General features: G+C 35.9%; 1 protein-coding gene across 5 annotated transcripts in view; it reads right to left on the bottom strand.

The window, feature by feature from the left end:
- Positions 1 to 16,869, bottom strand: part of LOC131440628 (broad-complex core protein isoforms 1/2/3/4/5) — a 294,222-nt gene that overhangs the window by 17,536 nt on the left and 259,817 nt on the right. For all 5 annotated transcript variants that reach the window (XM_058612079.1, XM_058612077.1, XM_058612078.1 and 2 more), the window contains 3 exons: positions 11,171 to 11,609; positions 10,763 to 11,108; positions 10,507 to 10,658 (listed from right to left, as the gene is read on the bottom strand). In XM_058612079.1, the coding sequence (XP_058468062.1) occupies positions 10,507 to 10,658; positions 10,763 to 11,108; positions 11,171 to 11,609 (937 nt within the window). The remainder of the gene's footprint in view (positions 1 to 10,506; positions 10,659 to 10,762; positions 11,109 to 11,170; positions 11,610 to 16,869) is intronic.

A 16,869-nucleotide genomic window follows, 5' to 3' on the forward strand; every position in this document is an offset into this window, starting at 1 on the left:
GTGCCAAGTAGTATAGTTGCTTCAGTGTCTTCGCTCTTGGTAGTAAGCAGATTCGAACGAATAGAATTATGAATGGAATAAAGTATTAAACATGAAAATTGAAGGAGGAAACAATTAATTTATGTGTATTCTGTGATTGACATTTCAGCTTTCTGATTAGTCTTTCATCTATTATCTTGAACCAATTCGAATGTTTACATGAACCTCATTTGAAGGCGGCTCTCACACTATTGAAAGAGATATATTGTTACTTCAAGAGATCAACTGACGGTTATAAAACTGAACCTCGATTGAAGAGAAACGAGTGATGAACTGAATGCTGCTCGTTCGGGCCGTCAGCAAACATTGTGTGTGTCAGAGAGTTAAGTTTACTGCAGTGGAGAGATCGTCAATGTGTTCCACATTCAGTTTCAATTGAATTGAATGAAGTTTTACTGCACTGCTACGGACAGTGCGAAAAATTTTACGCACTTTAACTTCATTCTGTCTGGAGCGGTTACAGCAGCAGGACGGCAGTACTAGAAATTATATTTCATTATTTCTGTAGCGGAGTACAACACGACAGTAGCACGAGAAATTGCATTGCATCACGAAGAAAAGTGTGGAACATTTTGCGCACTTAATATGTATTCTGTCTAGAGCGGTCGCAACAGCATAACATAACTGTTTGAATGATTTGTTGAGATTTTGCATATCAACTTCTGCGAATGACAAATACCGGTTGAAATTGGAGCTAAATATAAAACATAGTAATAATAAAACTAATGATAAGAAAGTATAAGAAATAACAGAAAAAGCGCTTTATAATAAGGCATGCGCTATTTATAACCTACGAAACGCGTTGTTTATTACCGCTCAATTTTTTCAGAGATGGCTAAGCCGATTTCACACACTTAGGTTCATTGGATTAATAAGATTAAACCATTGATTAATAAGAGTAAACCATTGATTAATTTTGAAGATCAAATCTCTGTTACTTCTGGTATCGGAGATACGATGGTACAACCCAAGTAGCATATTAAGTTGCTATCCTGTATTTTTCTACTGATTACGCATCAAGTTAGTTTATCTTACTATTGTAATAACTGTTGTGTTAAGGAAAAGCGTAATTTTTCTGTGTTATGCAACATATCTTTAAGTTATCTCGTTATTACGAATATGTATTCATTACGATTTTGCAACTGATACACATACTCATGCGTCTATCCCAAGTTCGTGATTGGCTGTGCAATTGTTTAAAATGTACTTAAAGTTATTCTACGGTGATTATTTCGGTAGTGTTGTGAAACATAATAGTGATAAGTTGCACAACCGATTTTAATATATTAAAAAAATTCTGAACATATCTAACAAAAATAACAATTCCAAAACAATTGTAGAACATCTTGAAATTTCAATAAGTTACATTTGAGTGATAAAAAAAAAGATTTTTTATTTTTTATCACTCAATTTTCTCGAAGATGGCTAAACCGATTTTAACAAACTCAAGCTCGTTTTAATGCTACTGTGTGTTCATTAAACATTTTTGCTTCAGAGGTTGACTGTGGAGCTTGCATGTCTTTAGAAGAATTTTAAAAAAATGTTAGGGCAAGAAAACATTCCGAATATATGAACTCTTTAAAATGTATTGGTGTCGAGATTTAAAGGATTGTGTATTGGAGTTTCTTAGAATCAAGTTTTTCCATCATAACTTTTTTTTCAACGGTTTTCCAGAATTTTCTAGATATCACGGAATAAAGTTTTTTTCTCCTTTTTTTGTTGAGTACAATTGGTACAGGTACGATAAATTAACACTGTTCTTTTGTTTCTTCCGCAAGGGTCTGTGTGTCAGTCGCGCGTAATTTACCACTAGGATGATTTTTCAAGACTGATTCGCGTCACTTTCATTGGTTCATTGGTACTGCTACCGAATTGTGCTATATCGTTTGCGACGACCTCGTATATTTTGGCTTCCTCCAGTTGGTTGCTAGAATCAAATTTGTCTGGTTCATTGTGCTCAGGTCCAGTCGAAGTTTTCACTATCGCAGTGACAGTTCACCTCGACGGTGTATCGCATATCGCAAAACGTGTCCTCGAAAATTTGTCGTGGTATTCCGTATTATTATTTGTATTTGTATGTAGCAACATAACATACAGTATTCCGAAACCCTGCAACTTAAATTCAATACTGATCAAAGTAAGCGTGAAAATAGGAGCAACTCAAGCTCAGTAAAAATAAGTTTTCAAAATATTTTTTTATCAAATGGTGTCGAAAGCTTGGTCTATTATTAGAAAATTGTTTTTACATCAAATGAAAGGTCTCATGATCACATAGGATCACGGACTTGCACCAAAAAGTCTAAAAAATAGCCACTCACTGTCTAACCTGATTTTCGCAAGCTTAAACTTAATCAAAAGGTTTTATAGTTTGTCGGCCTGATATTGAATTTCAACCGATTTCGTACATGCTGTTAAGAAAACGGAAATTTATACAGTTTCGAAGACACAACCGAGTCTATCGGCACCGAGCACTCATTATCAGGTGTTTCTAATAGAACTTGAACTTAACGGAAGTGTAGCAGAAAGAATGAATTACTTTCACTAGCAGCAGTGGTGCTAGATATATTAAGAAATGAGCCATTGTTCGAACCTTGTGTTGGTTTTCCTTTAATATTTTTTCTACAAAAGTGGGATGTGGAATGATCATTTTTTACATCGATGCAGTTGTACAGTAGGAGATATTTTGTTCTCTTTCTCAGAACGCGTTCTGATTGGCTGGTGCTGACATGGGTCAAATCAGACAGGTTTTTAAATAGTGTACTATTAAAACACTTAAATGTTACTGAATTGCATCCTTTTTCTGTGTATCGGTTTTGTACCATTTATACCGATACACTGAAGAAGGATGTAAATAACATTCCGAAATACGTATCTGTATTATAACGTTTGATACACTTTCGGAAAAATAGTGACTGTGAAAATAGTGACTTTGTGAGAGTGTGATGACGTGACATAGTGGAATTCAACGGTACAATAACAGTACTATTAGTGAGAATATTCTACTAACAGCTGAAACAGAAATTTAGGAAATATAGGCGATCAACCTTGTCAACAAAATTTACTAAAGCGAAAACTCTATGATATAATTAATGACGTCTTGGCGCACGTAGAAGCCGAATTAGACAGTTCGGAATTCAACTTTTTGAGTGATCACTCACTGATCGTCTGCCGTAGAAGGAGCTTATTTCAGAATTTGATATGAGAAATATATTTGATATCTATTTCCTTCTAGATACTTTAAATATCCGATCATGTAACAATTTTTGCGTTCAGTTTAAAACAAATGTTTTGATATTTGTAATCATACGACGTCGCGAAGTTCATTCTAAAGTTTTTAGACCATTATTTTCAGTGCATCCAGAAATCGGGGACCTGGATGGCGAAAATAATCTACTCGCCAAACCCGTTCTGAAAATACCCATAACTTTACATCCAACAGTATGAAAAAATTCATTGTTTACGAAGTTCAAACATCGAACATTGAATGTCTCAGATTTCAGAACCTAGAGTTAATTTTTAATAATACTTTAGTGGCTTAGGGGGGCACCAAGAAAATTTATGTTTATTTTGTATATTCCTAAGTAGTCCACAAACTGTGTCGTAGACACTCTTCAAAACAATTTTCATTCCTAGTTATAAATGCTTAGAACTTTATATACTCACTAACGCTAGAAACTATGAGAAGTATTTTATCAATCATCTAATAGATCTTGAAACTTTGATACACTTTTCTGAAGAAACCGTCCAACTAAATCTTAATAATTTTGAGTTATAGGACTAATTCTGCACCAAATAATCGTAAATTATAAATCTACAAAAGAACTAAAAATTTACTGAAGAGATTCTGGTTCTATCTGTGATCAGAAGCGAGATAATCGTTCATTGTTCCAATTAGTCGAAAAAAAAAACAAACGATCTGGGATGCCTTATTTCCGGATTACAAATTCACGTTCCCTGTGTTGTACAAGACTTCACTGTAAAACGTTCGGTCTTCAGGGCCTCTAAATTCGTATTTCAAAGTGATTACATGTGCGAGTTGTGTGAGATCAAGTGGATAACTCAATTTAATATTATAATGTTTGAAAGCTACAGCTTTGGATATGAGAAGGACAAAGAGAACATTTCCATACTGCACTCTAATAGCCACACTGCTATTCGCGGTTGATGCGGGATGGAAGCGACGCAACGAGTGTGCATTGACAGAAACTACCTGCATACAACTTTGTGAAATAACACTGCTTGTCATATAACCGAACATTTTCCATCTCCTTATAGCTAGCACATATAGTCCATAGCAATCGCAAAAAGTTCGCATTCCAAATCACCTAAGTTCGAAACCGGATTCTCTCCGCAGTAGTGTTGTGGAGATTGCATGAGATCTTTTTTCTTGCTTGCGACTAATATGAAGATTGCATGAAATCTTTTTTCTTGCTTGCGAGTGATATCGCCTAAATGTATACTATCCTGGATCTTTTTTTACTGTTCTATTTTTAGCTTATGCTCGTGACGTGTTATTTCGAGAAAATCTACATCATATTAAGTTTTCAATGTGCTTTCACTGAGAGCAAAACTAGTTTTCAGTTTGATGTCACACAGCATTTTTTTTGCTTTCGATTTTGATCTTTTAACCGTTAAAACGACCAAAACGATAGCAAATTAAGTAATCGATATATACGAACAGCACAACATCAAATTGAGTTTTCTTTTTGATCTCACACTCTACTCGGGAATCGATTCAGCTCGACAAAATGGAGTAAACGAGCTAGAACATAGAAGCGTAGATCTCAGGAAAATAAATATATTAACCATCCGTTTGACAGACATTTTTATACCTTCGGTCTGACTATTTGGTCTGGCCAGTCCTATTTACATGTACGTCTATTTTTATGCATTCTAGTGTAAATCAGAAGTGTAAACAATGTTTTCTTTAAACCAGGTACATATTTTTTCGATTAACTGAAGAACTGATCAGTTAACCGGATGAAACTGAGCTCGAGAGCTTCAGTCACAAAACCGAACGTTTGACCGGATGACTTCAGTCACTTCAGTTAATCGTTCGGTTCACGGGAAACTGTCCAAAAAACTGAGCGTGTATGGGCCGTTTGAAAGACCTTCACTTTACTATTCTGACTAACAATAATTTTTTAAATTTTAGGATGCTGAAAATTTTCCAAAAATGTTAAAGAATCCAGAATTTTTTTTATTAATAATAATCAAACTGAATGCCATTATCAATTGGAAACTAACAAAACCGCTTTATATTCATGCAAAAACACATGCGGGTCGATGAAAACAAGATATCATCACACTGTTAGGTGAATTGGGGATGTTTGCCTTTCTCATATTGTTTATTATTGTAAAATCCACAGACACATTGTAGTCCTAATGATAATTTCTAATATTAAGTAATAATTTTGCTTGAATTGTTTTGCGTGGAAGGTTGAAGTCAAATCCAGATGATACACGATTGAACGATCTTTACAAGCCTGTAACGGCATCGTTTGTTCCATAGTTGGTGCGACGTAGAGGTAGTCGAAAAAGGGCGTTGTTACGGAGAGCATTAAGACGAATATTGATTTTAACCTCACGGAGCAAAGCGGGGCAGTCAGTCCTATCATTCAAAATAGCAGCTATCATCAAAGCACGCGACAGCTCTCGTCGTTCTTGTAGTGTGTCAAGACCAATCACCAATCCGCGACATTCATAGCTCGGCAGTTGATGTGGATTATTCCAAGGTAATCGTCGAAGAACAAAACGTACGAATCAACGTTGTATAGATTCTATTCTATGAGCTCCATTAAGGCAAAGAGGGTTCCAGACTACTGAGCAATATTCTAAAGTGCTTAGTGCTGTTTGAACGATAACTGCTCATCGAGAAAGACACTAAGATCTTTGACACATGTCGAATCCTTCAAGATATTATTCGAATTTGAATGGTAACTTTAACTTTGATTGAGCACTTCTCGGGATTCACTATCATATGATTGGTTTTGCACTACTTCGCAAAGATTTTCAATTGCCGTTGAGCTGCGAATGGTATGATAGATCTTGAGGACATTAGCGAAAGACACTCGTGGTCCATCCAGACAAAGATTTACATCATTGATGTACAGTAAGAAAATCAAAGGGCCAAGATGACTCCCCTGTTGAATTCCAGACGTTGCGACAAATTCTTCGGAAACACAATCATCAATTTTGATGTCCGTCGATTGCTGAGTTATGATTGTATCCACTGAATGACGTTTGCACCAAAGCCGAGTTGATTTAATTTTGCAATTGTGATGTCATGATTGATTTTATCGAAAGCGGAAGAGAGATCTGTATAGATAACGTCCGTCTGCAACCCGTCTGACATAGCATTTGTTATGTAAGATGTAAAAGATGCAAGGTTGGTAGGTGTTGAACGCTTCGGCATAAACCCGTGTTGAGTATTATCAATGTACTGCTTGCAATGGTTAAAAACTTGAGGCAGAATTACTTTTTCGAACAATTTAGGAATTGCACTAAGAGAAGTGATACCGCGGTAGTTGTTCATATCGCTTTTGTCGCCTTTCTTGTAAACCGGATACATAAACAAAGCTTTCCATGAATCCGGAAACACTGCTGTAGTTAATAAGGTTCTGAATAAACGATAAAGTGGTGATATTATTCCAGCCGAATAACTGCCGGTATGCCATCTGGTTTTGCAGAACTGAAGACTTCAATACATCGATAGCCATCTGTACCGAATTCACGTCTATGTCAATGGAGTGCAAAAAGCAATTAGATACCGGAATGTTGATCGCCGCTCTTTCGATTTGCTGTGGGGATAGTGATAGTGCAAGTGTCATATACCATTCGACTCAGTTCGTCGAGATGTGCAATGTCTGTGTGTGTGCGTGTGCGATGTGTAAAATAATCTCTTTAGGTTTTCTCGGAGATGACTGAACTGATTTTGATAAACTTAGATTCGTCTGGTGATCCCATACGGAGTTCCTGAGTTTAATTCGGTTTCGGAGTTAAGTGTTAAATGTGTTGAACATTGCACAGTCACTTTAAGTGGTGAAACAAATAAACCGTGGAAATTTTTCTAAACTGGTCTGAAAACTACACAAATTGATAGCCATTATCAGTAAGCAGTTAAACAAACCGATTCCTGCTATCCTGGTTCCCGGTTCCGAAAGCATCTCTCAAAGATTTGCTACCGCTCAATTTTCTCGAAGATAGTTGAAACTATTTCCACAAGCTTGTAACAATTCTAGGCTTGTTTGACAGCTACTATTGCGATCTAGTTAGAAGATTAAACGGCTGTCACTTCTGGTTCCGGAGATATAATATTATGAGGAACATAACCGACAAAGCCAATTTCTATAAGTCGGGGCGGCAGGGGTCATATACCATTCGACTCAGTGCGTTGAGCACGCACGTCTCTGTTTTGTGTGTATATGTGCGTGTTCATGTGTTCCCATACAGAATTCCTCAATATTGTTTGAATCTGACTTCCGGTTCTGGAATTATAGGATAAAATGTGCAAAAAAGTTCTCGAAGATTGCAGAACCGATTTTTATTAAAATAGATTCGAATGAAAAGAGTTTAGATTCCATATACAACTCCTGCATTTCATCTTGATCCGTCTTTCGGTTCTGGAATTACAGTGTTTAGTTTAAAAATTGCATTCACAAACTTAGGTTCAAATGAATGGCCTTACGATCCTATACGAAACTCCTGAATTTCATGCGGATCCGACCTCCGATTCCGGAATTACAGGATTAATCCTGTAATCGCTTAAGCGTGTTGAACATTTCAAGCTGTTATACTATAAAATACGGAAAAATATTTCAAATCAGTTGCAATCGATAGGCCTTGTCAGTTAACGGCCAAACGTATCCATCCTGCTATACCAGTCCCCGGCTCACGATTCCAGAAGTACCGCAAATAACGTTTGCATTTGAAAAAGTGGACAAAATTGCCGATTCATGAGTTTACCTTCACTGACGCACTGACAAAACCACACATACAGCATCAACCATAATAACTTATTAGTCAGCAGACAGCTTTATCAGTCGAACTTATTACTGTGATGGCAAAAACAGTGAAACAACTCCGTTCAGAAGTGGACCCGTTCAAAACGGACATCGTGCGTCACTTTGTGGACGCCGAATATGTCCGTTCCAGCAATTAACAATCAGAGCATCGAAACAAGGCCCGGATTCGGATGGCAGACGACTCAGAGTGATGAGAAGCTCCAGAGGAAGCTGAAGAGGAAGAACGAAGGAAACGTGGTTATATCGCGGTACCCGCTTGGCCTGAAGGTCAGTGCAACCGGCCAAATAGCGAAAAAGTACCTGCAAACAGTGGCGGTGGCGGCCCATTACTCGAAGCGATCGTTGGAGGAGATGGAGCGACTGAATATTGATGTGATACCCAAGTCGGTGTCAAAATTTTCAAACTATTGTATAAAGCGCACCAGTATGCACATGCTGGTACGAAAGAAGAAAATATATTTTCGCCTCTACGAAGGAAGCACGCTGTGTACGGTTTTCGATTTCGTACACGCGGTAAAGAAAACGAAAACCGACACCAACACTGTAAAACTATTTGAACTTTTAGGCAAGTTTTTGGGGCACTTACTATAACTGAGACAGTCTCCGGACTCCGGGTTCGGAAATAGTTATTCAAAATGTCCAATATGAACTTTCATCGATTTCTCGTGAAATGTTAATGCGAAAAGCACCACTAGGTGGATTGAAACAGATTTTTTGTTAACATCATACACCTCTCGAATAAAAAAGCTTCCTGGATCTTAGTGCGTTGATGGGAAACGAGCCTAAATAAGCTGCTTGAAAGACTTAGTAAATACTCTATGCCCTTCCTCAAGGGCTGAGGACAGTACATCAAAAAGTAAGTTTTTTGACTATTTTAGTTGAGAATATTCTGTGAAATTTAAAGTAAGTAAAGAAAGTAAAGTAAGTAAAGTAAGTAAAGTAAGTAAAGTAAGTAAAGTAAGTAAAGTAAGTAAAGTAAGTAAAGTAAGTAAAGTAAGTAAAGTAAGTAAAGTAAGTAAAGTAAGTAAAGTAAGTAAAGTAAGTAAAGTAAGTAAAGTAAGTAAAGTAAGTAAAGTAAGTAAAGTAAGTAAAGTAAGTAAAGTAAGTAAAGTAAGTAAAGTAAGTAAAGTAAGTAAAGTAAGTAAAGTAAGTAAAGTAAGTAAAGTAAGTAAAGTAAGTAAAGTAAGTAAAGTAAGTAAAGTAAGTAAAGTAAGTAAAGTAAGTAAAGTAAGTAAAGTAAGTAAAGTAAGTAAAGTAAGTAAAGTAAGTAAAGTAAGTAAAGTAAGTAAAGTAAGTAAAGTAAGTAAAGTAAGTAAAGTAAGTAAAGTAAGTAAAGTAAGTAAAGTAAGTAAAGTAAGTAAAGTAAGTAAAGTAAGTAAAGTAAGTAAAGTAAGTAAAGTAAGTAAAGTAAGTAAAGTAAGTAAAGTAAGTAAAGTAAGTAAAGTAAGTAAAGTAAGTAAAGTAAGTAAAGTAAGTAAAGTAAGTAAAGTAAGTAAAGTAAGTAAAGTAAGTAAAGTAAGTAAAGTAAGTAAAGTAAGTAAAGTAAGTAAAGTAAGTAAAGTAAGTAAAGTAAGTAAAGTAAGTAAAGTAAGTAAAGTAAGTAAAGTAAGTAAAGTAAGTAAAGTAAGTAAAGTAAGTAAAGTAAGTAAAGTAAGTAAAGTAAGTAAAGTAAGTAAAGTAAGTAAAGTAAGTAAAGTAAGTAAAGTAAGTAAAGTAAGTAAAGTAAGTAAAGTAAGTAAAGTAAGTAAAGTAAGTAAAGTAAGTAAAGTAAGTAAAGTAAGTAAAGTAAGTAAAGTAAGTAAAGTAAGTAAAGTAAGTAAAGTAAGTAAAGTAAGTAAAGTAAGTAAAGTAAGTAAAGTAAGTAAAGTAAGTAAAGTAAGTAAAGTAAGTAAAGTAAGTAAAGTAAGTAAAGTAAGTAAAGTAAGTAAAGTAAGTAAAGTAAGTAAAGTAAGAAAATCACCAGCTACATCGTGCATAGTCTGAACGTGTGTAGAGTTTTGACCGATTAGGTTTCTTTCTTAGTTGTTGCTTATCTCATCCAGTTTAAAAAATAGAACAATTTCCTCAGATTATAGATGATTGCAGATTGGAGTCCAGTTTCAAAGATTTCGCGCAAATTTTAATTTTTTATATTTCATTCTTCAATTATTGTGTAGACCGTCTTTCTCTGGGTTTCAATAGAAATAAACTAAATTCATAGCTACTTTACGTTATAACGAAGAAAATCATTAAAAGGACTAAATAAAGTACGTAAACGAAATTTGATTTTGTGAAGTGTATGGTAAGATCTTAAGTAATCCTACGTAGCTTGCGCAAATTTTAATAATAATTTATAAAAAATGCTTATTCCCCGAAATCTTAACATTCTGTTCACCTTGCTGCCTTTTATTCAGCGACACATACAAAGTAAACTATGAGTTGCATAAATAAATAATTTACATACCTGCAAGTGCAGCAGGATCAGTCGCTAATGCAGCTATAGAAAAATTGAATGATCCTGTAGGCGCAAAAAGTTTATTGTCTCCGGGAGACATTAAAAAGGGAGGAGCTGCGTGGGAATGTATGCTGCTGTCCATATCATCCTCGTGAGGTGAACTGTTAAATATAATTTTTTTTATTATGTATAGATTCAATTGTACGGAGAATTAAAAGATGAAGTATAATGATACGAAGTATTAGGAATACATGTAGAATATTACCTAATAGATCCCTTGATATCGGTAGGATGATGTATGCCGTGAGGGTCGTCGCCGATTGAATCGGAACTGTTCTCGTTTTCAATGTTGGAATTGCACACTAGCTCCATTGGCTCTGATTTAACATCTTCATTGGAACGAACAGAGGGCGACGGAGTAAGACTTTCTTTGTCTGTGTTCGATCCTAAGCTTCCACCGTTTGTAGCTATACTACCAAGACTTCCACTGGATCGATCGACTGGTGCATTATCCTTGCTAGTAGCGATCAGATTGTTGTTGTTGTTGTTATTATTATTATTGTTTAAATTGTTAGTGTTGTTGTTGATATTGATGCTATTGTTGTTATTACCTGTATTGAAAAGAATGTAACGATGTTACCATTCATTACCTGTAAAACATTCCGATCCTTACCATTAGGCGTTTTGCTGCTATCATGCCGAAGATGATCTTTAATATGCGGGGAGTGTGGGTTGCTGTTATTTGTTTTCATACTTGTGGAAAAGTCTGTAGCTGTTATTTGTGGCATGTGACTCACCGCATCTAGATTATTATTATTACCAAGCATATTGTCAGTGGACATGCGAAGACGTTTCAATGACAATTCATCGGATTGATTAGAATTGTTTCTTTCACGCCTCAACGCAGCTGCAGCGGCTGCCCTTCTAAGCAGCTGGTTTACTGTAGAACTTCCATGACCTGAGGAGGAGTGATGAAGGTTATTAAGATGCGAGGGTGGAGGTACACTTTGGGCAAATAGAGCATCTTCAACCAATTTGTCCGTATAGCTGGGATGATGGTGACCTGTCGGTGTTCGGTTCTCTGAGCCGGTAGATGTTTGTACTTGTGCTAACTGGAAAAGATAGATCAAATGATTAAAATTAACCTTTCAGTTTTAGTACATTCATCTTATTTTATCCTAGGGCAGTTTGAAGTATAAGTGGTAAAGTCAAACCATCACCGTAATCTCAAACGTTAAATTTGTCTAACTATCAACGCAATAGAAACTCACGTTGAAACGATGAATTACTTAATGTGTTACCTTTTTGCGTTACTCTGTTAGTGGAATTTCTATTAATTTCGCTTCGTTTATCATAATTAAACAATAACTTTCACTAAGACGTAATTCTTAAAAAACGGATATATTTTTGCAGTATTCAGTAGTCCATGACTATAAACTTATAAAACGGATACAATGACTACAATAAGGTAATTCGCAATTGGTATCTGCTTTGCAATCTTGGTATCTACAGTCGTGATAAATACGCTGAACCTGATGAATAGTTTTGATTACACGTTTCACTAATTTGTTCAGCAACTGAATATGGAGTAGTAGATCATATAGTTGCTGAGCTGTGAATTACATTATTATTTAAAAAAAATAAAAAAAACTAGTGGGATAATTTTGGATATATGATAACAGCAGGTATGTTGATGCATAATTGTAAATATCAGAAGAAAAGTTAAGTGAGCTGCACTGTACATAAAGTAAAAATCGATTCACGTTACTATTCGAGCAGAGATAGTAATAGCATACGATATACAGTGGGGTCTCATACAACGCGGATTCGGTTTTGCCGGTTTTAGTTGTTGCCGGATTGAACGGTTATTTCGTTTCGGTCGACAGAGAGAACCACACAATCTTCGGCAAACTTGTTGTATATACTTAGACCAACAATTTAGTGTAGTTTGACAGACAATTAGTTCAGAACTGCTCCACCAGGGGCGCTTTGAAAAATGCATGATACAAATCATTTGCTTAACACAGACAAAACGATTTGAGCTTCAAGTAACTCCCAAATTATAGCATTCTGAAAAATGCGGGAACTCAAAGTTTGTCAAACAACAAATGTTTTAACTCGGAATCTCTCCATCAGATGTAGTTAATGTGGTTGAATTCACATTTTAATTATCAGAATTAGGCTCTTAACAAAAAACTTAAAGATGTAGAGCGTTAGGAATGTCAGGGTATATATTATGAAATCATGTTAGTTGAGAACTTGTCCACCGAACTTCTAAACACTGATGAAATAGAATGTTGGTGTTTTCGGAAAGAATGTTGCAGAGTTGAAGACAGATCAAATTGTATAAACAGTATCTGAAAATGCAGTGCAATTCAAGGTTGGAAATTTATCATACCCATTCAAATGGTTTCTTCGAGAAGTTGTTCTGGGATTTCAATACCTATTAAATGATTGACTAAACAGTTCGTATTGTATCTACAAGATAGTCTCCAGTAATTGAAAACCATAACTGTTTGCGAGAGTAATGTTATCGATCAGTTTTTCAATAAATTGGTGGAGGATAGACAAATCGAAAAGTGTTTTCCTAGAAGGCGCTACTAAGCTACTACAGTATTACCAAGAATAAGCTATCGATATCTGAAACCTGTGGAACTTGAGAGAGTGAGAGTCGAACTGAATATTAAAGTTTTGATTATTTGTATTGCAATATATAAAGATAAGAACATAAAACCTGATATGATAGGTTTTTGCCTTTCTCTATAGAAAGGTATTAGAATTGCTGGAAAAATCGAATTTTGAACGGAGCCTCGGAGACCCATAGTGTTATATACCATTCGACTCAGTTCGACGAGATCGAAAAATGTCTGTGTGTGTGTGTGTATGTGTGTGTGCACTTGTCGAAGATATATATACGCGCTCAACGATCGCTTCTCAGAGATGGCTGAACCGATTTCAACAAAATTATGCTCTTTTGAAAGCTACTGTCGGGCCATTAATCAAGTTCAAAGATTAAATGGCTGTGACTTTTTGTTTCGGATATATGATGGTATAAGTGATATAACCGACAAAAAACGTTGTTTTTACCGCTCTAATATATATAAGGGTGCGAATATTTTGTGAACCCCCCTTATTTCGTAAGGCGGTGGTACTCAAAAGTTTGAGCACTAAAAAAAAGTCCCCAGACAAAATTTGAGCTGAATCAGATATGGGTAAGAGGTGCTGTCCGACTGTTAAGGTTTGAAAATTTTCGATCTTGAAAAATTACCATAGGGGGGAGTACATGAAATTTACGAAATCGAACATTTTTTTTGATGCCAAACGTTTTCGAATTGCATGAAACGTCGAGATTTAGTGTCATCTTAACAAAAATTTTTGTTTGAAAAAATCGATTTTCTGGGACCCAGGAAGTCGATATTTTCTAGAAAAAAAATCTTTCGAGATGACACTAAATCTCAACGTTTCATGCAATTCTAAGCCTTTTGGCATCAAACATTTTTTTGTCGTGAATACGACTTACTTTACTATATGGGGTGCCTTTTCAAAATTTACCCTCTGAGAGAGTGATAAGTTTTTGATCGTGAGTATCTCTTGTTGTATCTAACGAATCAACATAATTTTTGCTATACGCCATCAGAAATATGATCTCAATTTTATGATAAAATTATCAGTTGTGTGACATAATCTCAAATAATTCAAAATTAAACTTTTCTGAAATGTTTGGTATAAACGAGTATCAAAGAGGATAATTCATAAGGCGCGTTTGCCCTTCTCGTATTTGGAAAGCGCATAGCTCAGTGATCTGTGAAAGGATTTGAATAAACTAACTACCAACAGAATCGAAATATTTCAACTTAATCGTGTATAGAAAAAGCATTGAAGTATTTCAATAGTACACTATTGAAAAACCTGTATCATTTGACCCATCTCAACACCAGCCAATCAGAAAGCGTTCTGAGGAAGAGAACAAAATATCTGCTGCTGTACAACAAATCGTTCGAGAAAATGTTCCAAACAGTGTTTAATATCGTAGTGAGTTCCACAATTTGGTCCTTCTGAAAGGCAGGAATGAATCCCGTACAGTATCCGGATAGTTTCTTTCAATGAAACGCAAATCCGAAATGAAATATCGAAATAAAAATTCTATATGCTGCTATTTTTATAGCCGTTAGGACCGTCCATTAGAGAAAAAGCTACAAACGAAATCAGATAAAAGCAAGCCTCTCAACAAAAATTGGATCAGTTTGGATTCTATCGCCACTGCGAGCAGATGTTTTTTTTGTCGTTTGCAAAGCTTGTTTCGCTTTCGACAAGAGCGATTACGTCACAGCTGCCAGTCATTTGCATTGATGAAAAAGAAACGGTGGAGAGCATTACACAAAAGCAGAAATTCTAATGGCTCTAAAAGTTTTCTAAACAACTATTAGGATTTCTGGCTCGCACATCGAAGGGAAATATCCTCAGTTTAGTGCAAATCTAGAACAGTTTGGTTAGATTTTTGCACTTTTCGCTGTGTGAAATTCACAGTAATCGAGATTAAGTGAAGTCTTCTTTGTTTTTTGCGAAAAATGTTCCAGAATTTAATGTCGTAGAGAATTACGCAATTTGACCCTTCTGAATGCTAGAAACAAATCCCTACAGCATATTGATAGTTTCTTTCAATAAATTATTCAAATCCGAAATGAAATAATCGACATTAAAATTCTGTATGCGGTTATTTTTATAGCCGTTAGGACCGCCCATTAGTGAAAAAGCTACAAACGAAATCAGGTAAAAACAAGCCTCTCAACAAAAATTGGATCAGTTTGGATTCTATCGCCACTGCGAGCAGATGTATTTTGTGTCGTTTGCATTGGCGAAAAAGCAACGGTGGAGAGCATTACACAAAATCAGAAATTCAAATGGCTCTAAAAGTTTTCTAAAACAACTATTAGGATTTCTTGCTCGCACATCGAAGGGAAATATCCTCAGTTTAGTGCAAACCTGGAACTGTGTGATTTGATTTTAGCACTTTTCGCTGTGTGAAATTTACAGTAATCTAGATCAAGTGAAGCCTTCTTTGTTTTTGCGAATTTTGCATAATTCATACAATTGATCAACTAATTGATATCCAGAAGTGTTAAGGAACATGCCAGTTGTTTTCGTATTCACGACATCCAGTTATGTCTCTGACATTACCCCCCACCCGCCTTTTTCGATATCGAAAATTTCAAACCCTCTATGGTGATTTTTCAAGATATATGAAAATTCCACTGAGTGGACTAAGAATGGTTTTTGCCTTTCTCTTTAGAAATGTATTAGAATTGCTGAAAAAACCGACTTTCGAACGGAGCCTCGGAGACCCATAGTGTTATATACCATTCGACTCAGTTCGACGAGATCGGAAAATTTCTGTGTGTGTATGTATGTGTGTGTGTGCGTATGATTGTATGTGTTTGCACTTTTCGAAGATATTTGAACGCGCTCAATTTTCTCAGAGATGGCTGAACCGATTTTAATAAACTTGGGCTCGTTTGAAAGCTACTGTCGGGCCATGGATCAAGTTCGAAGATCAAATTGCTGTGACTTTTGGTTCCGGAGTTATGATTGTATAAGTGACGTAATCGACAAAAAGCGTTGTATTTGAACGCGCTAAATTTTCTCAGAGATGGCTGAACCGATTTTAACAAACGTGGGCTCGTTTGAAAGCTACTATCGGGCCATTATCAAGTTCGAAGATCCAATGGCTGTGACTTTTGGTTCCGGAGATATGATTGTATAAGTGACGTAACTGACAAAAAGCGGTTTATTTGAACGCGCTCAATTTTCTCAGAGATGGCTGAACCGATTTTAACAAACTTGGACTCGTTTGAAAGCTACTGTCAGGCCATTGATCAAGTTCGAAGATCAAATGGCTGTGACTTTTGGTTCCGGAGATATGATTGTATAAGTGACGTAACCGACAAAAAGCGTTGTATTTGAACGCGCTCAATTTTCTCAGAAATGGCTGAACCGATTTAAACAAACTTGAGCTCGTTTGAAAGCTACTGTCGGGCCATTGATCAAGTTCGAAGATCAAATGGCTGTGACTTTTGGTTCCAGAGAAAGTTGTTCGGAAGATCTTTCACTGCATAATGGAGGGTGTTTTAGTATAAGATTTGTCCTCTCCGGATAGCATATGCACTAGTGCTCAATACAACGTAGATTACCACGTATATTAAATGTGTGATAATTTAATAGCTATATGTTTTCATAAATAAAATAAATCTAGATTCCCCAGTGTAACAGTAATGTAGTTGAGCAACCCGTGACACCAAAAGCGCCGTCTGGTGTAAAATGGGTGCGTGAATGCTCCTAAAATGCATGTACAAAGTGGCCTGCGCATTTGACACA

Source organism: Malaya genurostris, chromosome 1 (genome assembly GCF_030247185.1).
Source record: "Malaya genurostris strain Urasoe2022 chromosome 1, Malgen_1.1, whole genome shotgun sequence".
Taxonomy (NCBI): Eukaryota; Metazoa; Arthropoda; class Insecta; order Diptera; family Culicidae; genus Malaya; species Malaya genurostris.